Source organism: Drosophila ananassae, chromosome 3R (assembly GCF_017639315.1).
Source record: "Drosophila ananassae strain 14024-0371.13 chromosome 3R, ASM1763931v2, whole genome shotgun sequence".
Taxonomy (NCBI): domain Eukaryota; kingdom Metazoa; phylum Arthropoda; class Insecta; order Diptera; family Drosophilidae; genus Drosophila; species Drosophila ananassae.
In genome coordinates this window covers 10,510,675-10,534,690 of record NC_057930.1, presented here as the reverse complement: position 1 = coordinate 10,534,690, position 24,016 = coordinate 10,510,675, and the positions used below count along the sequence as shown (strand labels likewise).

Sequence of the window (24,016 nt, the reverse complement as noted above, 5' to 3'; positions counted from 1 at the left end):
CCTCCATGTGATATTGCAGTCCCTAAACCACCTTGGCGAGTTTGTATCTCTCGATCTTTTCATCTCTGAATATTGGAATGTAAAATATCAAATATATTGTATATATAGTTTAAGAATTTTTAAGTTGTATTTATTTATTCAAGAACTTGTTGGTAAAAATTTTTCCATACAGACAAAAAAAAGAGAAAACTTCTCCGGCTTATGTAGTTGTAGGATAACTTGTCATGTATTTGTATATATTTTCTATAATTAGACAGTAAATAAAATATTTACGTATTTAAAAATTGACTTTGGAAGTAATAAATTTGAATATATCAAAATTCCCAGTTATCTTTACTCCAAAATGAGTGCAACAGAGGAACAAAATTTCAAAGAAAGTCTGGATAAGCTGCAAATGAAAAGAGAACTTTCCAAGAACTTTCAGGAATTTAGAAGGTAAGGATATTAAATATTAATAATAAAATATTGAATGAAATTTAAATTCTAAATTCTCGCAAAAAGACGTGAAATTAGGAACCATCCCATGGAAAGCCGAAGTGAAGCTTTCCTAACCCGTGCGTCAAAATCAGCTTCGGTTGTTGGTAAGTAAATATTTATTTTTGAATTTTTTTTGTTAGTAAGTTTGCGAAATTGTTAATACGCTGCACTGGCAACTGAGTGGCTGAGCCGATACTTATTTAAGTAGAAAAATGGAATTCGCGTAGTTGAGCGATCCTGGGACATCCACATCTGAGCCCGAAGGAACTGCCCGGGAGTCTATTTGGATTTGCTTTTGCTTCGCTGCAGTCTGGAGCGCAGCATCTTGTTCTCGTCGGCGCACTTGGTGGTGATGGCAGTGCGGACCTCTCGCGGGGTCATGTCCATGCGGTTGGTCATCAGATAAACTAGATCTGCCACCTTGAGCGGGTCCAACTGCTGCTTGCTGGGACGGGCGCAGTCCCTGAAGGCGGGCGACGGCTTCCCGGAGAGGGTATGATGGGCCAAAGTGTCTCGGTCGAAGATCTCGCACAGAAGCTTGCGGGTAATCGAGGGTCCAGTCATGTCCCAGTTTATGGCACTGAGGCTGGCACGCGATACTTTTGTTCCATTCGGACCAATCATTACCATGGGAGAGTCTAGATCTTTGTCGAACTCGAAGCCAGGCCGCGGACGCTTGGTGTTTGGAGTGGAGGTCACTGGCTTTTTGGCTCGCTTCCTCTTATTACTCGACTCTTCGGCTTCTGGTACATAATCTTCGTCGTCGTCATCGATGCCAAGATCCTCGTCATTTGTTTTGGGAGTGGATGTATTGTGCTCGTCCGCACCGTCGCGGAACATCTCAAAGTGTGCGGACCTCTGGTCTTGCTCCTGCTCTTGATCTTGTTCCTGCTCCTGGTCCTGTTCCTGGTCTTCTTCTATGTCCTGCTCCATTTCCTGAACCTTTTCGATTTCTATGGTGAGCAGATCTAGCGCCTTGCGCTTGCTGCGCTCCCACTGCTTTAGAAGCTTCAGACGCGCCTCGTTTAATGCCTGAATGGTGTTCCGCATCAGTTCGGACCTTTCCGCTTCCTGAACAAAGTCGTTGTAGTCCAAGTAAAGTTCCTCTTCAGCGAAGCTCATATTTTTCTGAGTTTTAAGCAGTTTTTCAGCAGCCAGAGTCAAAGTTTCCAGAGTGCTCAGCTTCCCATTGTCGCACAATTCGATCTGGCGCATGGCGCGATCGGCAAAGGCATTTGCCTCCTCATTGCGCCTCATTTTGGTGTCTTCGGTCTCCTCCTCCGTAAGGGAATCATCCGTACGAAGGCGAGCGATGATGTCCTCCACTTGCTTTTGAGCCTCTGACATTTGAACCGTTTCCGGATCATAAGGCAAAAGGGCCAGAGCGAATTCCAAACGTTGGCGGCGATTAATCTGAATAGGGAAGGAAGTTCATTCGTTATTATTTCTTCATGCAGTTTATTTTGCTCGTCGAACTTACCATTGCTCAGCTTGAAGTCAAATTGTTAACTGACTCTCAACTAATAACTTTCAGCCTTATATACACGCCGGCAGGTTAATTTGCAAGAAATGTACTAATCCTTTTTATTACTCTCATCCATTGCAGATGACTCAAAAGGATGGGATTTCGCGCGCCTACCTGCGGGGGGATTTCCATGCAGCTGTCGGTCTATTTCAAGGCGATTTTTCGGTTTCGAGGATGGAAAGCTGGTTGCAGTGGCGAACTCGACCCAAACAGCTTGTTGCCAAGAAATGGGCACCCAAACGAAAAGGGATACCTATGAGATCGCGCCACAATGCAACCTGGCGCAGGATCCTTCAACTCAGTCGATGTTAGACCAGAGAGCTCCATACCCTACATCTTCCAACGTGATGGCCACACAAACGCCAAATCAAGAACTTCCGGAGTGTTCGTGCAAGAAACTAAATAGCGAGGTCAAGAAAGACGCATCCACGCAGTCTTTAAAAAATTTGAAGAATGTACAGACCCAATCGAATTTGAATTTGACAAATCCGCAACATCATCGAAAGCCAACGAAAGTCGTCATCGCTGAAACGTCAACATCGACTTCCCAAAAGTCTAAAAATGAAAACAATTGCGTAAAATCTTCAAAGGATAAGGGCAAATCGCGGAAATGCTTCTGGCAGCATCCAATAATTGTGGTGAACAGGGATAGTACTTCAACAGCTCTGCAGTTAAAAAGTACTAAACATGGGAAGGAGAAATCAGCGGTACGAATTGAAACTCATGACAGAATCACTCAATATGATATACCTTCTGATGGGGATAGATATGAAGACAAGGGTTCACTTTACTCCTCTATACCAGAAATAATAGAGAGGGTTGATCAATTAGAATCCAAATTAAGGAGGCAGGAGAGATCTTTAAGGAACATACAGGGGTCAATAAAATCCTGGCAAGTGCAGGAGAGAAAACCCACAGATTGTAGGATTTTATTTCAATCAAACCCCAATGATTGTAAGCCGCCTCCACCAAAATGTATCGATGAAAAATCCACTCAAAGTTCAGAAAGATGTTTGACGGAACTAGAAATAACCGCCGCGCTTAAAAAGCCCCTAACTTCTGATCAATCAACTCAGAAAAGCGATGAACCTAGTTTCGATGATAAGACGTTATCTCAGGAATTTCTGGAAATATTTATGATGCCCAGAACAAAGTCCCCGAAGGACACCTTAAACAAGAGATGTGCTTCTGAAACTGACACGCAAAGGGCCACCACATCGCGGTGCGCACAGGATGTTGAAACTTTCTTAAAACAGTTCGATAAAGTTTTCGAAAAAATTAACAGCCAAGATTCCATTTGTGCTAATATCAAGAAACAAGAGGAAGATAAATGCCATCGTCCTTTATCTTCCTGTTCCTTAAGCCCATCGGCAAATACTTCCCGGGAAGAGCAAATCCTGAATCTAGTAGAAAAACTTGTACAATTGGCCTCGAAGTTCAAAAAGGAATCTGTTGCCACTCGAAAACCAGCACCGTCCTGTGCGGAAATTCGCAGTTCCTCAAGACCGTCTAGTTCCCGGAATGCTCTGCCAAAAGAAAACTGTGAGCCACTGATCCAGCAACTTGTACAACTCTTTACCAAGTCCCGGACGGTAGAATCGAAGTCAGCTCAGAAACCAGTGGAAAAGAAAAGTTACTCTGATCGTTTCATGGCTGAGCTAACTAGCTTTTTCTCAAAACCCTCTGAACAGGATTCAAAACCGTGCTCCATAAAGGAAGAAGAAAAACATAATAAGGTAACCATATCTGGTGACAAGGATGCTACCGAAGGTGGGACTCCTGCAGCCAATTCCAGATTTAAATCCCTTTCAACCCAATCGGAAATTACCATGTCTGACCTGGACAGCAAAGATGGAAACAATAGACCTTGTGCTAACGAAAGTAAATCTACATTCAGCGAGGTAAATGGTTCCACTATATCCATTCGAGCTATGCCTCCAAGGGAGCATCATTCGAGTGGCTGTCAGTGCGGAGATGGAAAACAACGACCCATAGGTGATAGTTTGATTGAAAATTTAATGTCCATAATTGGGGGTCGGCCTCTTAGGGATGTAGTGCTGACCATAGTCAGGCAGGAGGGAAATATATATCATCTGTCAGTCCGAGAAATGGCCACTGGACTCACAATTGGCTGTCTATTGGCCAATGGCATCGCTATAAGAGAAGCTATCGCATTGGGACTGTTCGAGGACATAAACACATTCTGCGAGGTGGACAAGCACAGAGCTACCGATCCGCAGGAATGCCCTCTGGGGGCAAATGTGCACTTGGCCAATCCCCGAGAAAGGGGAGGCGAAGTTCGGGGGGCGAATGGAGAAGGTATGTGCATGGATGGACGGGAGTTTGCCACGCAAGTGCTGGGACTACCAGAAGAAGTGGCTGTCCGATTCTTCTCCCTGACCAATGCCCTCAAACTAGCTAAGAATTCTTCTGAGCTAAGCATCCAGGACTCTGAGGAATCTGACAGATCAGCTCTGCCATTTGGCAAGGGAGCAGTCACTGGTAGCATGTTGGTTATGAATAATGTGGAGAACGCCCTTGTGAGCTCAGAGTCCGAATCGAACTGGAGGGAATTGAGGGCTTCATCAAGTACATTCTTTCCCATGACTTCTGAGAAAGACTAGGAAACTAGACAAGGTTATTATTTAAAGTATCAAGTTTTCAATTTGAAGTCTTTTCTTTTAAAAGCATTAGTTTGTTGTTCAACAACATTTTTACACTTTTTGTAATGATTTTTCTGAATTTTTTTATACAAAACAAATTTATATTTCTGAAAAAAAATAAATTCAAAAGTATCAAAATTTATGAAACTTTGTTCAGCTGTACTTTTATTGCGTAGGACTGTTCCAGAAACGGCTGTTGTACCAGGTAAGATTAATAGTTGCAACAGTTGCATGTTGCTAATTCGCGTTTATTGCCACTCGTCCAGCAGCTGGCATATTGGGATAATCCGCGCAATCAGCCCAGCGTCATTGGCAGGTAATGTTCAATTAGAAATCAGTTTAGTTAAACCCTGTTTAAGCCTTCTGCCCGTGGCAGCTGCCAAGTGTCATAAAATATGTCCTCAACGTAGCAGGTAGCACGACTTAAGCTCACCCTTTAGTCCTTTAAAAGGACGGGGAATCGAAGAGCTGTCATCAGTTTCTCAAAAACAGCGAAGCAAGCAACATTGTGGCTTACAAGTGAAAAAATAAAACTTTGTACATTCTTAAAACAAAATAAAATCATCCATCATGAGCAACATTAGCAACGATAGTGGTCTGGATGACTCCGCCAACTGTGGCGCCGTAGCCAACTCGCATCCATTGGCTGCCACTCGATTGTCCTGGTTCCTAGCCGAGGTGGATGACGGAGCCATGAGTAATGGAAAACCAAATGGCCACCCCCGACTCTGCGTCCTCCATTCCATGGAACTGCTGGAGACGGATGTATCGGAGAAGTACATGACCCGCTTTGTGGAATTTCGGGTTAATGGAATGGTGCTCGAGGCCAAGTTGATTCTGGCCGCCGATGAGAGGCGTCTGGTGGATGCAGCCTTGCTGTCCATGAGCAAGGAGCAGCGGGAAGATTCCAATTCCAAGCAACTCTTGGTGCAATACACCGAAAACGAGGAGGCTGGGGAGCGCCTGGTCCACAAGCTCGCCTCACCGAACAACGTTAGGTGGCTCAGTGCCAAGCCTGAGCTGGCCAACACTCCCCTGGTCAGCTTAAGTCCTGGCTGTGTAGCCCACGTCCTCTATGCCTATGACAATCGGGATTACATGGAAAAACTCTTGCTACACATGAAAACCCGCTGCTTCGACGATGCCTTCGATGAGAATTTGGATGCGGAAGCCACTATGACCGACGATACGTGGATGCTCGTCCAATATAGTCCCGATCCTGAGACTGTGGTCTACCAGGTGGTGCAGTATAGCCAAACGGTATGGCGCCAGGAGAACCTCTTCAAGGACGTCATCGCCTACATCCAACAGCCAGGAAACGATCTGGTCCTACAGGCCGTGGTCATCAGCTATGGCCTGGAAAAGGAAGTCCAGCAAGCCAAATTCGAACATCTTCGAAATCTTGGCATGGAAATGCAGTTTCCACTGCCCGGAGAACTGTCGAAGCAGCTGGAGCAGGGCAGCGGCACCGCGGCTCTGTTCTCCCGGACCAGTTTGTACCAGAAGGCGGAGCAGCGGGATGCCACAGGAGAACACAAAGAACTTCGCCGGAGCCTGGAACAAATGAGCGAGAAGGCCCAGGTTGAGGCTCAGATGATCATTGATGCTTTTGACATGGTGGACAACATAAACAAGAATCTGCAATACCGGTTGTCCGGAGATGGACCCTTGGCAGAGACAACGTCTGCAGATGAATTACAATAATTTAAGATTTTATTTTTAGTCATAAGCGTAAAATTAACCCTTAATTTTAAATTAGTTTGTGTGAAATTAATCAAATTAAAATTTAATAAGTTAGAAAGTCTATAACAATGAATGAAATAAATATTTTTATATCAAATATATAAAAAAAAAAGTTATTGAAGCTTCAAAATTTTAGTGATATCGTTATCGTAAAGCTGTCAAATAGCTACCCAACACTGGCAGTGACTCACTTGGAAAATTTAGCTTTCCAAACGTGGTTCTCATAAATCCCAGGAAATCCAAAGGCATCGGGGAAACCTGAAACTAAAACGCAAAAAAAAATATCCTGGCGCATAACCAGACAAACAATGGATAAGAATTCAGACTTCGTTATTAAGCAGGAGCCGGAATCCGCTGATTATAATATGGCGAACGATGATGTCATTTTCATCAGCGAGAACGTGCAGCAACAGCCAACTGCCTCGTGGGTGAAGGAGGAACCGATAACCGAGATGGACCCAGCCCAGTTTGTGGTTCCTGGCGGACTTGGGTCTGAGATGGCCATCAAGATTGCGTTCTACCAGAGGGAGCTGGAGAAGAAGGACTTTGCACTGAACATGGTGCACTACGAGAAGGGCCAGCTGGTCAGCGAACGGGACGAGCTATTGAAACAACTTCAGCGGGAGATATCAAAATCCGAGGCACTAAACATTGACGTCGAGAACAACCAGAAATCATATGCCGCTGTCATTAAGAGGATGGAGGATGAAAACGACAATAATATCCAGGAGCTAATCAATCAGAGGGACATGTTTCATATGAAGATGCATGATCTGGAAGAAGCGCTGGAAAAAAAGGATCAGGAGCTGGAGAAGATATCTGAGGAGCAAACGTGCTCCATTTGTCTGTCGCCCTGGGAAGCCCAGGGGGCTCATCGTTTAGTGTCGCTGGCCTGTGGCCATCTCTTTGGGGATAGCTGCATCCGCAGCCACCTGGGTCACAACCCCTTCTGTCCATATTGCAAGCAGCCAGTTCAGTTATCGAATTTGCGTTACATCTTTGGATGCCGCATCCAGCCGCGTCAGGATCCTCCGGCACCGGCCTCACAGTCTACTACATATCAACTGGTGATGCAGCCTAGTCCTAGTCTACCGCCTCCTGTGCTTTATCCACTCCCACACTACGGAGTGTCTGTGGGACCTCCGGCTTCGGCTCCGGCTCGTCCGGTCGCAGTTGCTCCGGTCTTAGCTCGACCGACTCCGGCTTCTCCGGCAGCACCTCGTCCGACTTTGGCTCCTCCGGCTGCACCTCGTCCGACTCCGGCTCCTCCGGCAGTATCTCATCCGGCTGCACCTCGTCCGTCTTTAACTCGTATGTTCTTGCCTCTTCCGGCTCAGCAATCTGTACAGGAACAGCACACTCGGCCCACCCCACGTGAGACGGCCGCTCGTACTCAACCGATGCAAGTGGCCCCAGGAGTGTTCAATCAGCCGAGGCAGAATTAGACCGACAGAGTCTAGTTAATATTAGTAACTATTTCATGAGAATTATGAACAAAATCTTTTTCTTTTTAAAAACCATGTAATACCCATGTTTAGCCATAAAAACTACTAAGGCAATTTTTATTTTCAAAGTATATTTTAAACAATATTTTATTCATTAAATAAAAAGAGATACAAGTTTAAAAGTAGTTTGTTTTTTTTAAATTAAAAAAAAAAAAGTTACACGTTGATTTTAAAGGACTCCAAGTATTAAAATCATGTGATTCATTTTGGGTGGCCCAAAATTCCGTGGTTCGCCGGCACGGCGTTATGCAATGGAGGGGCCACATTGTATGGATACGGAAGTAGGGCAGGCTGGGAGCCCACGTTTGAAGACTGATAGAAGACGAGGGGCACTGTCGGCCTTATAACAAAATGCCGAGGGAAAGGCGCATGGGGAAACGCTCCCGGCAGTACCGCCTGGTTGTTGTGAATGATCCTGGAGTGCATCACACCCGGAGTTTGTCCTGGATAGCAGCCAATTTGGGGCATTGGAATGGACAGGATCCGATGAGGTGGCATGTTCGGTTGGGGTACGGATACATTCTCCGGGATTGGCGGCAGCCGTTGTTGATTTGGAAACTGTTTCCAAGCCTCTTTGAATCCTTGATGTGGAGGCGGAACTATCTCGTTGGCTGGCAGAGCTCGCCCACCACTATTTAAGATCGGTGGGCCTTGTGGAACGTCGTCTTGTGGCACACTCTGTCGCATTATTCGACTCATGGAGGCCCGTCGCAACTGCCTGCGTCGCTGGTTCTGCGTACGGTGCCACGGTTGGAACTGACCCGGCGGAAGGGGATGAAGTGTTTCGTACGGCACTGTCATCATTTTGCCCATGTTTTCCACAAAGACCACGCTTAGGGTTTTGTCATAGTTGATGGCCTGAATGTGGCAGATGCTCATCTTTCCGACTTCATCGGTGGGCAAGTCAACCTGGCACTTTGCGCCCACTTTGAAGTTGTAGTCCCCAGTGTAGACGTTTAGGGATCTCGCCTCCTGGCGGGCAATGTTCAGCCAATGGAGCTCCACATTGCGATAAATGTAGGGATCCATTGCCTTGGCCACCGTATATGGAAACGGAACCCGTTTATCCTTTAGAACGAGGCGCACGCAGGACAGATGATCCCCTTGAAGTCTGTTGAATTTGTCCCAGGTGCGATAATGGAACGGGCACATGCGGTAGTCGGTCAAGAGACAGCCGGTGTACTCCGGACGATCGAGTTTAAAGCTGCGTCCGTTGGAGCACAGCACCCGGACCACATTTCCGTTATTGTCCAACTCCTTTTCGCTGCCCTTCTCGAAGGTCTGAGGATAGAGCATGGTTTCCACGGCCAGGTTGACATCGGGTAGGCAGAACAGCATCTTGTAGAGCAGCTTGTAGGCTATGGCCTGACAAATGGCGGCTGTGGTGATCTCCGTCATGTTGAAGACAGTGTCGAAATGATCCTGTCCGTCCAAGAAGATGCAGAACTTCGATCGGTAATTCTTATTGAAGACATAAAGTCTGCCCAACTCGAAGGGTTTATACAAAAAGACATTGTGCCTGTACAAGTGGCACAGGGCACGCAGCTCCAGCATGGACCCTCTTCCTCGAGACCTTTCCAAACGCGTTAAATATTTGTCAAAATCCCCATTGACGAAAGGCTCAAAGAATCGCCTCTTGCGGAACATGAAGCGGACACACTCCTTGCGAATCTCGTAGTGCAGCATCTGGGTGTCGTAGAGCTGTTCCGAAACGACGCGGAAGAGGCTGGTACCGTCCTTCACCGTGTGCTTTCTAAAGAGCAAGTACTGTTCCAGGAATTTATCCATCGGATCCGTTGGTTCTCGACTCCCAAGGCTTACTCGACGTGCCATAACTTCAGACATCATCTAGATGAGATACTTTAAAATGTCACCAAATATTTTTTATATTTATTAAGAAAAATAAATAATTACACCTTTTATTTAAAATGCGCCAGATAATTTTACTGGTAAGCTTGAACTCACAATTCAAAACGTGCCGAATCACGTGTTTTCTTCTTCTTGCTAGCAAAGCCTTGCCAGACAGTTGAAGAAAAAAACAGTGTTGCCTAAATTTTGATGATACAAAAGAAATGAAGCTCCAGAAAATCGTAACGACGCAAAATGAAGCTCCAGAAAATCGTAACGATGTAAAATGAAGCTCCAGAAAATCGTAACGAGAATTTTACATATTCCGTAAATTCCTCTGCCGCGCAGAAACGTAAAAATGGCAATTTAAAATTTTGAATTATTAAGCAAATAATTAACTTATTTTATGGAAAAATAAGGGAGTTTATTGTTTTAGATTTGATCGTTTATTAGTAAAACCAAATAGTTTGAAAATCAAATAGTTTTCTGGATATTTATGTGGAAAACTGCACTTAATTTAAAAAAAGGTTTTTTTGCAATTCTATTCAAACAAATAAGGTCATTAATTAACATTTTTCTATTACTAATTTATTAAAAACATTTAAAATTACATTTTTGCTTGAATATAAGATAATTAAGAAAATTTCTTTAAGGAGAAGCTTCTAAAAATTAGATTTAATTTGAAATTAGAAGCGTTTTAGTCCTGCCTAGCAGGATGGCATTGTGGAGGGACGATGCTTGACCAGCTTCTTGGAACAAAGACGTCCTCGGTTCTGGGCCTCGCTGATGACCTGTCGTCGGCTCTCGGCGAAGCCAGCGCCACAGGAGACACTGCAGGCGGACCAGCCCGACCACTCGGACAGGACACACTCCTTGAGATATCCAGAGACCTTAGCTCCCCTGATGGAGTTGTAGGTGTGCAGGCAGTCGTTCTCGGTGAGGAAGTTGTTCCGGTTGCCCCGACAGCCACCATAGTTGAAAGCGTCACAGCTTTGGCACTGAGGATTGTAGGCGTATCGCATATAGTTTCCACGGCATGGACCCGTGTCCGGAGACTGGACACAGACCTCCTTGGCCTGCTCTGCGTTAATGTGGCAGTCGGTGGGATTGATACACTCCTTCTGCTGGTGCAGTTCCATGCGACGAGTACAGTTCTCCTTCTCGGGGCCATTTTCCAGCAGCAACAAGCGGGTGCGAATGGTCACGCCTTTGCCGCAAGTGGAGGTGCATGGACTCCAATCGCTCCACTGGGTAGTGGGGCACATCGGATCGGGGAGCTCCACCTGCTCGTACGTGCAGTCCGGCCGCATGCACTTGGTCTTCTCCACCACTGTGATGTGGGGGCAGCGCTTCCGACCGAGGTGGACCCCAACAAAGGTACGTGTTCGCATGGTGATTCCGATGCCAAAGCTGGAAAATGTCCAATATTATGCTAAATATTTCAATAAGCTCAAAATTGACGGCGAGGCAGAAATAATCGAGTAAATTATTTTAACATAATTCGATTTCTGCACGTGTCGCCATCAATTTTGGCCAAATTGCTTACCATGTGTGAGGCGGGGAAGAGATGGAATATTAACCAAACGCTTTTCAATTATTTAGCAATCAAAGTATCATTCATGAGATTAATTCCACCTAACCAACCACTTCATCATCATCAGCGGGGCAGGAATAAAAATAAAACACGATAATGAAGTGAAGGAAAATGGACAGGCAGAAGATTTAAGCATTTCTTCCGCTGCCCATCGGGATATTGACTTGCTGATTATTTTTATTTGCCCGGCCGACGCTTCAATAGAGACATAAAACTATGCCAACACACGAATATAAATATTTATCCACGATTAAGTGTGCTGTTTGTTTTTATGTTTGGTTTGGCGCTTCCGCCGCTGCCAGCCTCCTAAGCAGTCAGGAATTTCTCGCCCCTTGGCACACACTGCGTATACGCATTAAATGGCCCAGAATGAGATACCAAAATAAAAACGACACGAAAATTGGCATCGGAGGGAACTGAAACATTTGGCCAGAGCCAGATTAAAGTGCGCCGAAAGTGTGCATTTCATTTTCATTGGGGACACGTCAGGCTCGAATTCAATAAAAACACTGCCCATAAATCAATGAAAAACTAATCGAAAAATCAAAAGAAAAACTCTTGTTCTATAGATTGAAATTAAATTGCCTGGCCAACAAAAAACCCATATGATGTGTGTTTTGAATAGCTATTTAACCAAACATAAAGGGACCAAAAAAATTACCGCTGCTCTATTCGAATATCATTTAAAATGCAAATCAATTAAATTAAAAGCGCAACTTTATTTTCTTGCTTGCCATTTCAAAAATTTCAATTTATGCAAATGCAGCAGCAAATCGTGGCAACCAGCCCAAGCCGCAAGCTTAAATGCTCATTAGTGCTTTCTGCACGAAAAAAGGACCCTCAAATGGGCGAGGATTTGGGGAAGCAACGCAGTGGAGCGTATTTTTGTGTCGCCTGCATTGCTTTTACAATTTCGAATTTACAGCTTTAATACGAAATTTGTATTTCCCCCGAAAGTCATCGGCAGACCCTCAACACCCAACGCAAAGCACTTTGAATCTGGGGGCTTTAACTTCCGAATTGCATACAATTAATTTGGACTTACGACAAAATCCAAAGCCAAGCTTATTTATTTAAATAAAACAGAAAGTCCTCTGCAGCTGCATTGTTATGCACTGTTGCGTAAGTTGATTCCCTTTTAATGATGAGCTCCAAAGGCAAAAATAATTTGTTTGTGACAGCCTTTGAGCCGCCTTAGTTTTACTCCATTGTTATTGCATGAAAGTACATCAGACAGAAATACTTTATCAGTTTGACTTTTTTGCTTCACCCTTTAAATTGATTTCGTATGGATTACTGCACACAATGCGATTTTCAATCTGAAAATATTCCACATACGCAGTGTTGCTTTTGGAACTTGCCGGATAAACTTCAACTAATTAAAAAGTTGCCTTTCGAGGAGAATGAAAAGTTAGTTTGAAAACCGCAGAACCTGCATTTTTTTCAACTTTCAAGTTTAATTTACCTCCCAAGTTTTTGGCTAACTATGTGATGACAATTTGGCATATTGCGGCTGCTTAAAGTCACATGCCACATGTAGCACAGCGGGGGAGTGTGTAACACTTTCAGCTAATTCCGAGCTTGTTGCTCTAATCCTTAAAGCGTTCGGCAGCCAGCTTCGGCAGGATATACGTGCATAGCTCTTGGCGTTATGCTAAAACATTGTCAGCACACAAACTGTGGCCACACGATAAAACGAAGACTAAACAAGCAGCCAGGAACCGCAACGCACACAAGCTATGTTACTAGCGGTTTTAAGTTGCCCTCCTGGCAATTGCGGCAAAAAATGAAATAAAATAAAAAGCCATGTAGAACATTCTGCTGTTGCCCACACAGACTCGACCAAGGACCGTCGGAAGCTGAAGTTTAAAGAAAAAAACCCATCCACGCGACTGGACTTTGTCCAAGAATAGTGTACTCGCAGCTTAAACGGCGTGTGCATTCTATCAATAACTTTTTTATTCACTTTGTAAGTGCAGTTATCCAATTCAGTAAGCTTAAACCTATATCCTGGAGTGGCTTTTGGTAGGAAAACATATCCGAATTTTTCATTTCTGAAATAGTATACTAAGCCATTTAGAGATAATTTGTATTTCTTTCAGTTTTATGGTGAAAATCTTGGCATATCGGGTATCAAAGAGTCCAATGCCGTTGGATTGTAGCATTTATTTTTTATAATTCACTTGAGCCTTGTTAAGGCTGCTGTGTGTGTGTGTGTGTGTGTGTTTGTGTGTTTATGTGCTACCTCATCATCAAGTGGAGCTCCTGCCCCAGGACCCTTCCCTTTATTTCCACACATGCAACCACTTGAATGGGCCATGGTTGTTGCTGGCGTATTTGTATTTGCCATGCCATTTGTTGGAGAAATTTTTCTTGATTGCCTCGCCTTTAGCATTCTGCTTGTTTTTCGCTTATGCGTCGTCATCTTTCTTTCCCAGTTTCCTCTTCCTGTTTTCCCATTTTCCCTGTTTCCCCCAGTTTGTTTTTCATTTTTACCCCGCTGCCCTGTCTGGCAGTGATTTTGACATTTCACGCGCATTTGTTTGTTATGCTTTTCTGGCCAGCATTGACAGCGAGGGAAAGGTCAACAATTCCCTTTTTTGCATATATAAATCCGTATGGCTATGTATTCATAGAAAACGGTAGTGGGGAATAATAAAAATAAAGGCTATGGCACGCAGGCTCATTAACATTTGCGAGGCACGTGGCAGGAATGACGCTACTCAGTTGCTCCCCAGTGCCGCATTCGGCTTAACCAAATTGATTTTCAGCCGGGCCAACAAAACAATCTCAAACACAGCAAAGTTTTTGGCAATCTATGTCTATAATGGTTTGAAATCGTTTAGGAAGTCTTTTTAAAAGCTATTTTTAAGCATTTTCTTTATATTTCTAATTTTATTTAATTTTATTTAAAATATTTTTCTCGGTGATGGCCTCTATAGAAGATGTAAACAAGCCTGAACACAACATTTCACTCAAAACAATTATGAATGAATGGCCAAGAGAAGGCTCAATCCTGCTACAGAGCAGCTGTTGCTGTTGAGCGTATGTTAGAGTTGATGTTGGCTAACAGCCACAGCCTCTTACAAGCACTTGCTCCAGCAGCACAGTGGGATAAATCATAGTTTTTCCTCACAAATGTCTAGGGTGTGAGCTTTCAAGCTATATCGATCTTATTACAAATTAATGACTCTTTTTTCAAATAAAAAAAAGAGTAAAAAATGTTTGATGGTTATATTTTTTAAAAACTTTTTAAAATTGTTTTCACAGTTTATTTATTTCTCTCTATAAAATAAATAAATGTTACAGTCGTTTATGATTTTTCTGCGGAGAGTATGAATAATATTTAAAATGGTGCATGCAATTTGAAAATGTTAATAATTTAACTTATAATCGAAATAATCTACGATTTCACCATTGTCCGTGGCAGCGTTCAACTGCCTGTGGCAGTGGCAAGTATTCTGATTTTTAGTCCCCCAACAGACGTCGAGGCGAGAACACACGGCCTTAAAAAGGCGCGCATGTCAGACGAGTTTCTTTCGGTCTTTCGATTCGAGCCATACACGGCGTATACGCGATGCGACCAGCTTTGAGTCAATAAAAATGGTCAGTGGTCAGTGCTGCGGTTATCGCGTGTGAGCCGAGCAAGAGATAATGTGTCAATAATTAAACTGGTCAATCGGTGCGGTTCGATCAGTATGTGAACAGAATTCCACCTAGGAAGGAACTTCAATGTAAGAGGGATAAAAAAAATATATTTAAAAAAAAAACATTTATATTTTGAAATTGAAAAAAAAATCTATTTTTAGTTTTTTAAAGATTTAAAGAAAGTAAAAGTGAAACTCTAGTTTCAAATGGGTTTGAATTATAATATGAAAGAAAATAGTATTTTCCGATAAGTTAAATAGAAACTAAATTTAAATTCAAGTTTATTGAATAAAAATAATTTAATAAAATACAAATGGCATTAAAATTTCAAAAGAGAGGCCAAGATACCTACATAAATGCAAATTAAATAAATTCAAATCCTATCAGGAGAATAACGAATTTAAATTTTACCAAAAGCCAGAAAGACAGACACGTTGTTCGACATTCGAGTTGTCATAAGCCGGAATTCAGAGCGGATTGCATTAGGAAAGTTATGTCTGTTACTTCTCGAATTTCCCCGGGGTTCTTGGGATGCACGTGAATGCCATGCCGATAGATTTTCCCGTTCCGGGTCGTATTTTGCCGCGTTTGTCAACGCCGTTTCCCCCCTGGAAATTCTGTTTGATTTGCATATTGCTACCTGTCTGAGTACCAGAACTCACCAACGTGCGTGAAAAGTAAACAGTGGATATAAAATATAAAACGGCCTCATACCCAGCACTCTGGAGTGGGAGATGGCGCGCAAAACGTGATAAAATAAGCGGAAAAATAGCTGACAAGCGTCCGCCGTCCGAAAAAAATGAAAACATTTACGTCGAAAACAAAGAAAATTATCTGACCAGATGCCAGGTGCCCTCCTGGCCGTTGTCCGTTGGCCCCTTGGGAAAAGCATGGGTCGCCACTGACAAGTGACAGTTTGTTTGTTTCCCGGCCGCGAATAACGTGGTCAGGTCCGTCTGATATGGCCGCCTAATTTGGCTGACGCTTTTATTGTTTGCCCATGGACATGGCGTCATTATCTTTGGTATTTTTATGCCTTCCTTTAGCCGCTCTTGTCTGCGTTTGTTTACACGCACTTTTAACGTGTTTATTCGGCCGTAACGCAAACTAATTGAAACACACCGGGCGTATACTTATTGTAATGCCCGGGGCGTGTCACGTTCTTGTGGCATTGCATCTCATCGCAATCAGTGGGCGCCTTGAAATCCACTCACGTGCAATTGCAGTGGTTCTGCAAACGCCTACTGCCGTTGCCTGGCTTTCACTTTCTGCTTTTACCACGGCACTTTGAGGCTGGCCGTCTGTCGTTTGGCACTCAATGCCAGCCCAGGCATCGTCAGCTGAAACAACAGCGTACTCCTCCACCTAGCGCCGTAGTCATCACCCATCCGCCGTAGTCGCGGCTCGTGAGTACGGGTTGAGTGAGTGAGTGCCATGGGCGGCAACTTGTTTACCTGCCTGTGTTTTAATGAAATGCAAATGCAAACACAAGCCGTGAACTACCATGGGTGGGAAACCATAAAAAGTGTCTTCAATTTTGGCAAGGTAGGCCGCAAGTTTCCAAAAATATATACTCTTCTTCAAAATGTCCTTTATGTTACAATAATTTTCTTAAATATTAATCACACATTCTTAGCATCCTAACATAAATTCCGTGCCAAGAATACCAATATGCTTTGCTGCCTTCGGGCTGGAAATAAATATACATAGAAGACCTAAAGTTTGTTTATATATATTTCATGGTACATTACCTGTACCGCCAAACCCCAACCTCGTACAGGTAATTTTTCTTGGCCCCGTCTGCAATGGCACTTAACCGTAATGGGGTTACTGCCAAGGAGTCGCATTCGTTTCCTCGCCGTCCCTGATTTTCTACGCAAACACTTCAATTTCCGTGACAGACGACAATTTGCCACAATTGCACATTGCAGTGCAATTAGATTTAATAAATTTCCAAATCACATTTATCTCGCGGCGTATGTCCCATTAATTTTATATTTATCATAATTTTATTCATGTTAGACTTAAGTTTAATGAGCTGGCTCATCAGGGGAATAAATAAATTGGCAAAACATTTTTTTACGACCGAAGGCTTTGCTTCTGGGGCTTACCCTCAGCTCCTTACTGGGCATTAAGATGACTTTCCCATCGAGGCTATAAAAACAGATTTGAAGACAATTTCCACAAAAAAAAGGAAGGAAAATCCACGGATTGGTCACTATTGAGCTGGCTGGAATGCGCTGGATTTTGGTTTAAAGTATCATTTGTGCATACATTAAATTTATGACGATGCATTAAACTAAATACTCGAAGGATGTGGAAGGAATCAAAGGTGTGGCGGAGTCAATGGGACGTGACAAACTTATGAAAAGTGCTAAAACATGTTGGCTTAAGCGCCCCTTTTATGTTGCGAATCAAAAGCTGATGGTTAAGTCGTAAATGGCACCCGGACATTAAAGTCTCTGAAGACGAAGTTTCCGTAACAAGTTCATCAAAGAATGAAGGACGAGAGTTTAATTATGCAATGACTGTCAATAGAGGAAGCATTATTTTAAGCAAGATATTATTGTTTGATCAAAGCTAAGAACTTGTTGAACTTTTATCCGAATTAAATTTTAAGTAAAACCCATTTCGGGCGCAACTTCAGTATTTTCTTTGAGCTGGGAACCCATATCCTCAATTTTGCTTAAGCTCGACTCTAAAAGTTGAAAACTTTTCCAATTCACTTAGTTCATTAACTTGATTCATCGGGAAGTGAGTTTGGCAACTCCACAAATGGTAATCAACTGGCATTGATTGCTCTCTTTTTTGGCAAAAACCGAAAAAAAACACCCGTTCTTGGATTTCTCGACAGCCTCAAGTTTGGCTTCGGATTGCAGTTACTCATTGACCTTGGCACAAGGAATACTTTTGGCCAGCCCCAGCGACAACCAACTCTTTGGCAACATATCACTCAACGCAAGTTTGGCCCCAGCCCCCAGTTGCCATGAATAACTTGTGAATTTCTTTGAAAATGACTCGCTCAAAGGATGAGAAAGGAGAAAGTTTCCTTTGGCCGCGTTTGACATGCAGAAAAGGTCGCACAACACTTGAATTTAATTAAAAAAGATTTTGTGCTCTAAACTTTTAAGCTGCAAAATCTGCTCCGGTTAGCTGCAGTCCTTAAATATCCATTATGCGTCTTAATCAAAGTCAGGACAAAGTCACTTAACTGCTTATCTCCTTGGATCCATCGTCGGAACTAAGCCAAATCAGGCTTCCAAATGGAGTGGGCGTGGCAGTTGCCCTGTGTCTGTGTCTGTGTCTGCTCCTGTAACTGTGACAGTGTGTGAGTGCGTGCCGAGTCACGCATTTGAAATGTATGCACGACAAATTCATTATAATTTCGGCTCCCCCAGAATCCTCGACGACTCGAATCTACCCGCGTGCGTGCCAAGACATACTGCAAACGAATTTCCGGCTCTCTGCGGTTATATTGGTAACACACACACCCAACCGCCTATCCAGGGGCACTTGCTGATCCAATATGAATTCAGTTTAAATGCGCCCCCAAGTGTGGCTCCTGCCTCATGATTACAAACGTTGGCGGCATCGGATGCCTAAGAGCTAAAGATTTTCTATTTTTGGATGCAGGTTATTGTTAAATACAATCATTGCAGAAGATTTAATCTTATACTTTCATTTCTCTTAAAGCAGAAATGAAACTGTTGAACATTATATATTTTTAATTGCACTATTTTTCCATGGAATTAAACGTCTATTGGTCCATCCGATAACTAAAGCCATTTTATTTTCTGTTTTTATTTAAGTTCTGACAATGACAAAGATTTATGTTTTAAATTATTCCATTTGTACATAATAGGAATAAATAGTACATTTAAAATGTGTTTTATTTGTTCAAAAATAGAAAGAAATACTTGAATATATCCAGATTATCTGCTGCTGCTTTAAATACACATTTATTTAAAAGCCAGAAAAAGGTATGAAATTATTCTTTATTTGGGGCCCACAATGGCCTTTAGCCATGGCCAGAAAAAATATTCCTTACTCCTTATGCAGCAGCAGAAAAATATGTACAAAATCTTGCTCGAAATTTAAGCCTGAGTTTCCTCCGTTTTCTGTTTTTTTCTTCGAAGCATCGGACCTGAAAAGAAACCCAGTTGCCTGTTCATGTGTGTAAGCGGGGGAGCATGTATGCGAGTGTGGCATTATGTGCCCTGGCATTTTTATGGCACTTTAACTTTATGTTGAGTAATTCCCGGCTGAAAGGCGAGAGTCAAGAGCGAATGTAAGTGTGGCCTAGACCATGAGGACCGTTTTCTAGGGGCTATTGAATGGGCGCCGAGGCCTTGACAGCGGCTATTGAATTTATTAATTGCTTAATCATGATCCGGTTCGCAATCGTTCACCTTCGCCCTTTATGAACAATAACTGTGGATGCAGGTGACAAGGTTTTTCTCTTATTTGTAAAGTAAATAATCAGTGTTTATTTAAAAACTTTCTCGCTTGAAGGTCTTCTGTGAATGAAAACCGATTAAAAGATTGATGACTTTGTTAAAATTCAAGTTTAATATTTCATCTGCTGTCTATAAATTATTCTGTTAAGATAGTATCGCCGCCAAACTCCATATTATACTCGCGCTTAAAAATAAACTTCAAGTCCAAAAGGCCTAATCGTTCCTTCCGGTACTTGGCTAACTTCACAATCCTTAGTGCGACGTCGTTAACGAAGGCATCCGCTATCTTGCCCATCATATCGTAGGCCTGATCATCCATCGAAGCACTTAAGTCGATTTTCTGCACAAACGCATGTAGGTTGGACTTGGTGATAATCTGCAACAAGGAAAAGTCTGTCCAATTAATTTGACTTAATTATCAACACCTTACTCACTTCGTAGCTGCCAAGTCCCGAGAGACTATCCTCCTTGTCACTGGACAGCTCCTTGTCGAAGGAACTCTCGGTGCTGGACTCGTTGGAGCTATCCGATGATCTGTTGGAGAAGGGGCTTGACTTACAGGACGACTTGTCGCTGTCATCGGCGAGGGACGAGGACCAAGGGTCTTGGTTCATTTCGATGCTCAAATAAATTAACTCCTCTGTATTAGTAGTGCTAGACTTTTATGTATAAACGGCTAGAACTAATTGGAAACTATAAAGCGAACGAATAAAAACCATGGCCTACTTTCCAGGGTTTTACGACAGAAGAATTAAATGCGACTTAAAGAGCAATTTCATAATCTTTATTGAATATAAATGTAACCCATTCTCGTCGTTTTCAATTTGATTTGCAGAAACCCAGCTGCGAGAGCCAGACTGAACTCTTCTTGCCCAGGGCTCCGCCATAAATAACCAGTTTAAGTCGCGCTCTCTGCACCTGAACGCTTGCCATTGTTTGCCGCCGCATTTCCCCTTTCCAGCCCTTTTCCGCTGCGGCTTTTCCCTCGTCCTCAGGGACAGCCTTCCTCCGCCATTACTACTTTTCCTACTGCTACTTGTGCTCGGTCTTGCGCTTTTGATTTATGTCCTGCTCCGTTCGGCGTTCAGCGTTCAGCGCTCAGCGCTTTTCATTTCACATGCGCTGCCTCTAAATAAATATCAAAAAGCAACAAATTGCGGCCATGCCATAAACGACCTTAGCCTAAGCCCAAGACGCGGCCAGGCGACAACGGCGTCGCCGACGCTTAATTTTATGCCAGGTTGGTCGGGGCAAGGCCACAACACGTGCCCAGGTGTCCTGCCGGCCTATTATGCCGTTTGTTCTTTTCACTTACTGCCAAGGCACAGTGGGAATAAGCCCTAAACGGACCGCCGTAATATTTACTGCTTTTGTGAGAGTTGGGGAACAGGCTCAACTTTAGATAATATTAAGAGTTATTAGAGTCCCAGGAGTGTGGAATTGTAGTTCTCTTGAAACTAATTATTTGAAATATATTATTTAAAAGTTAAGGAGCTGCTTAAGATTTAGTAGCTATTCGTTGCTAAAACTTTAATTAATTCAAAGTCCATTTTCTACCATTTCATCTCATTACAGACAATTTTTTCATTCCAAAATTCTATGACATTTATTTTTACTGTGTTTTGCACACTTTCGAGGTGCTCCTGGGTGTCCTCGGCTTAATAAAGTCGGCTACTTAAAGCGAGCGACAATGACATTGTGCGTATGCTGCTAGTCAGCGGGGGGAGGTCGCCTTTTGGCCATGTGTCACACATCCGCATCCGGTGTTGGCATTGGCATTAGGATCCCTGTCCCACACTCAGCCCCCATTCCCTTTCACATCCCACTCATTCCCATCCACTCTGTCGTTTGCCGTTTCCGGCATGCGACTCTTTTATTTCGTCGCCGTTATTTGCTATGTGCACTTTTCTGGCTCGCTCATTGTTGGCCTCCTCTGCCTGATTTTTGTTTCATATTTTGCTCTGCGTTGGCAAAAAGCGCTCGCCGTTTTTCTTTAAGTGGCTCAAGTACCATAAATTTCACTTTGTCAGTGTCTTTAATCGCCCAAGCCCCAATCAGGCAAAGTTATTCCCAGAGCTTGAAAAGAATTTTCTTCGCTCAGAAATGATGACGGCGTTTAGACTGTTTGGATTGGTTGAGAGCTTAGGTGTATTAGAATTAATATTAAACGTAAAATATATTCTAAAGTCCTCAAATCAAGTGTATAATTCATCGTAAAAATTGTCATAGCAATTTTTGCAAACTTATGCCATTAAATTCCCTTTTGGGGAAAGTTCTCTTTAATGTATCTCTCTGCGTGTTTGTATTTCACATATCATGACATTAACAATGTTTATGAACTGCTAATTTGCTGTCGCATTCACATAAAAATGACAGCCTAAGTTGCCAAAATGTTTGAATTAATCACACATTTGTCAAAATTATTCAAATGTCTTTTGCGCCGCCGAGTGAAAGTGTGGGCGAATGGGAAAGTGAATGAGGACGAAAGTATGTGAATGTGCCCCGACATGAATAGTTAATACAAATGCCTGGGCCTGCGGTTACCTCTGTCTGTTCCGCCTACTTATGTATTTTTTGTGTTGTGGTTGGAGGGGCAGAGGGAGCATGTGTCTGTGTAATAAAGCTAATGAGTTTCTGGCATGTCTGGCAGAGTGTCGAGACTGAGAGCCTTAGTCCTAGGCATGGGGAACATGCACTCGCATTCGGTAGCACTCTCCCATTAGGAATTGTTTTATTCCACATGATTATGGCATTTCCTTGTTACGCACTTTCCAGAGACACACAAGCAGAGCCTATTCTTAGGCTTTGAACTTTGGCCTCGCACCCGGTATTGCGTATACGACGCAGTGGTAGTGTCTGAATTAAGTATACGCCTCGTATGCCAAAGTTAAATTGATTTAAATCGTGGCAGACACTCGGCGCTACACACAGACAATTAAACAGAACTTCATCTGCATCAGAATCGCCTTAATGTTTCATAAATGAAAAAAGCAACGCATTTAATTTCTTTTCCCATTTAAGTTTTTAATTACACTTAACTGGCGGGAGGTAAGGCGGCAGCAACAGCGAGAGCAACAGGACTGGAAATGGCAATGGTGGATGGAGATGGTGATGGTGATGGTGGCGGGAATGGCAAGAGTCGAGGAAGTGAAATCCTTTAATAGTCGTCGCGCCATTTTGTCGCCAGCATCTCGTCGCTTAATCCTTTCGCGGCATATTTTCCAACGCGCCGTGACTTAATGAGGCGCATTTCCATGCCGAGCACGCACCTCGTCTTTTCACGGTCGAAGCCAAACAATGAGGATCCTTCCGGGAAAAATGTGGCTCTAAGCCAACAGACACACACGAACACCTCTTATCAGTTGCATTTACGGTAGCTCAGGCCAAAATGTTGAAACACATTCGGGTTGGCTCACTTTCAGCTAATGCCCCAAAAGTTGTGTGCCAGAAAGCACCATCGCTCGCTAAAAATAATTCTGGAAATTTATTATACCAACAGGAAATTAATTTCATTTCCGGCTTGAAATAATCGCATCAAGTTTGAGTTAACTCTATACAGTTTGTTTAAATAATCCAGAGATTTTGCATTTAATCAAAATTCTTATTATTTTATTTTCTCTTTTGTGAAAATTATTGAATTTTATAGAATTTTAAGAAATATGCCTTATTCAATGAACCGTAAGAAATATATTAACGAAAATTAATTCGATCCAAATGGAATTCTAGGAAAATTTATTCAAAACCCTGGCTTAAGGCGAAATGCTAGCTATTCATTTGTTGTGTATTTTGGTGAATTGAGCGACTTGACTGACAGAAATCAAGCAAGACTGCAGGATGCATATTCATTTCTCCGCATTTCTTTCGTTTATGGCAAACAATTTACCTAGGGCCTTAGCCAGTATTTATTTACTTTGCTTTTCTCGCTGGCTTTCTGACTTTTCAGCTGCCGTTGTAGTCAGTTGTTTTCCTTTTAATATAATTTCATGGCTTAATGGACAAGATGAGGAAAGGAAAGGTCAGAAATACGGCGAGAGTATCTGAATTAATTTTTAGTTTATAGGCAACCCCTTAAGACAACACCAGATAGCATCTTATCTTGCATACTGCAATTGCTACAAATTTAATTTCATTTTGCTCGATCCCTGCCCCTATTTCGTGTTTATTTGTTTTGGCCAAAGGGCAGTGGGTTAAGAGGCAGAGGGATTTGTGGTAACAAGTTTGTGGCCACGTGAAAGCCAATCCAAGCACTCAAAGCCGAATGAAGTGTTAACACCAAAATCGCCAAGAGCGGTTCCCAACTGTCGCATCCGGTGCGATTGTTGGCCATCAGAGTGCGCTGCGTGGCAACAAAAATACAAAAAAGAAAAAACAACTGGGGAGAGCCGAAACAAATTCGATGGCACTTGAAAAATATGCAAGCTAAAATCCCCGCGACGTTGGTGGAGTGACGTTCCGGAAATCGGTGGTGCCACACCGACGAATTCGACGACTCGGCGACGCTCCACAATCATCATCCGCATGCCGCATTTCGATTTCCCTGAGGTGCCGGAAAGGCG

At 43.0% G+C, this 24,016-nt stretch overlaps 8 protein-coding genes across 9 annotated transcripts in view; 4 read left to right on the top strand and 4 right to left on the bottom strand.

The window, feature by feature from the left end:
- The first annotated feature begins 273 nt into the window (after positions 1-273).
- LOC6504049 lies at positions 274-4,808 on the top strand. The gene is made up of 3 exons (XM_001965166.4): positions 274-435; positions 502-581; positions 2,084-4,808. The coding sequence occupies exons 1-3, from the start codon at positions 344-346 to the stop codon at positions 4,624-4,626; spliced, it is 2,715 nt and encodes a 904-aa protein (XP_001965202.2). The 5' UTR covers positions 274-343; the 3' UTR covers positions 4,627-4,808.
- Positions 576-2,038, bottom strand: LOC6506574 (early boundary activity protein 1). The gene is made up of 2 exons (XM_032455267.1): positions 1,958-2,038; positions 576-1,890 (listed from the first exon to the last, which is right to left on the bottom strand). Exons 1-2 carry the CDS (start codon positions 1,958-1,960, stop codon positions 757-759), a joined length of 1,137 nt encoding a protein of 378 aa, XP_032311158.1. The 5' UTR covers positions 1,961-2,038; the 3' UTR covers positions 576-756.
- Positions 4,809-4,913: 105 nt separating the features above from the next.
- Positions 4,914-6,420, top strand: LOC6504060 (early boundary activity protein 3). Its single transcript, XM_032455484.2, has one exon. It carries the CDS (start codon positions 5,236-5,238, stop codon positions 6,367-6,369), a length of 1,134 nt encoding a protein of 377 aa, XP_032311375.1. The 5' UTR covers positions 4,914-5,235; the 3' UTR covers positions 6,370-6,420.
- A 136-nt stretch (positions 6,421-6,556) lies between these two features.
- On the top strand, positions 6,557-8,026 carry LOC6504071 (cell division protein ZipA). Its single transcript, XM_001965164.4, has one exon. The coding sequence runs from the start codon at positions 6,717-6,719 to the stop codon at positions 7,851-7,853; it is 1,137 nt and encodes a 378-aa protein (XP_001965200.1). The 5' UTR covers positions 6,557-6,716; the 3' UTR covers positions 7,854-8,026.
- LOC6506564 (protein ovarian tumor locus) lies at positions 7,975-9,935 on the bottom strand. Its single transcript, XM_014905065.3, has 2 exons — positions 9,830-9,935; positions 7,975-9,761 (listed from the first exon to the last, which is right to left on the bottom strand). Exon 2 carries the CDS (start codon positions 9,759-9,761, stop codon positions 8,115-8,117), a length of 1,647 nt encoding a protein of 548 aa, XP_014760551.1. The 5' UTR covers positions 9,830-9,935; the 3' UTR covers positions 7,975-8,114.
- A 533-nt stretch (positions 9,936-10,468) lies between these two features.
- LOC6506553 (thrombospondin type-1 domain-containing protein 7A) lies at positions 10,469-16,337 on the bottom strand. The gene is made up of 2 exons (XM_001965162.2): positions 16,282-16,337; positions 10,469-11,171 (listed from the first exon to the last, which is right to left on the bottom strand). Exons 1-2 carry the CDS (start codon positions 16,335-16,337, stop codon positions 10,469-10,471), a joined length of 759 nt encoding a protein of 252 aa, XP_001965198.2.
- The window catches only part of LOC6504082, a 25,517-nt gene continuing 16,332 nt past the window's right edge, over positions 14,832-24,016 (top strand). The window contains exon 1 of the mRNA XM_032455283.2: positions 14,832-15,089. The gene's annotated coding sequence lies outside the window, so the exon portion shown is untranslated. The remainder of the gene's footprint in view (positions 15,090-24,016) is intronic.
- Positions 19,554-20,174, bottom strand: LOC6506542 (transcription initiation factor TFIID subunit 12). Of its 2 annotated transcripts, none has more exons than XM_001965161.4 (2): positions 19,895-20,151; positions 19,554-19,836 (listed from the first exon to the last, which is right to left on the bottom strand). In XM_001965161.4, exons 1-2 carry the CDS (start codon positions 20,072-20,074, stop codon positions 19,597-19,599), a joined length of 420 nt encoding a protein of 139 aa, XP_001965197.3. In that variant the 5' UTR covers positions 20,075-20,151; the 3' UTR covers positions 19,554-19,596. The 2 variants fall into 2 exon arrangements, with proteins under 2 accessions (XP_001965197.3, XP_044572061.1); XM_044716126.1 differs by having other exon boundaries at positions 19,765-19,853; positions 19,895-20,174.

Coding starts and splice junctions, on each gene's coding strand:
- LOC6504049 (XM_001965166.4), top strand. CDS start 344: ATGAGTGCAACAGAGGAACAAAATTTCAAAGAAAGTCTGGATAAGCTG. Junction 436..501: donor AACTTTCAGGAATTTAGAAG/GTAAGGATATTA, acceptor TCTCGCAAAAAG/ACGTGAAATTAGGAACCATC. Junction 582..2,083: donor AAAATCAGCTTCGGTTGTTG/GTAAGTAAATAT, acceptor CATCCATTGCAG/ATGACTCAAAAGGATGGGAT.
- LOC6504060 (XM_032455484.2), top strand. CDS start 5,236: ATGAGCAACATTAGCAACGATAGTGGTCTGGATGACTCCGCCAACTGT.
- LOC6504071 (XM_001965164.4), top strand. CDS start 6,717: ATGGATAAGAATTCAGACTTCGTTATTAAGCAGGAGCCGGAATCCGCT.
- LOC6506564 (XM_014905065.3), bottom strand. CDS start 9,761: ATGATGTCTGAAGTTATGGCACGTCGAGTAAGCCTTGGGAGTCGAGAA.
- LOC6506553 (XM_001965162.2), bottom strand. CDS start 16,337: ATGCCTGGGCTGGCATTGAGTGCCAAACGACAGACGGCCAGCCTCAAA. Junction 11,172..16,281: donor GCCAGCCTCAAAGTGCCGTG/GTAAAAGCAGAA, acceptor GACATTTTCCAG/CTTTGGCATCGGAATCACCA.
- LOC6506542 (XM_001965161.4), bottom strand. CDS start 20,074: ATGAACCAAGACCCTTGGTCCTCGTCCCTCGCCGATGACAGCGACAAG. Junction 19,837..19,894: donor CGGGACTTGGCAGCTACGAA/GTGAGTAAGGTG, acceptor TCCTTGTTGCAG/ATTATCACCAAGTCCAACCT.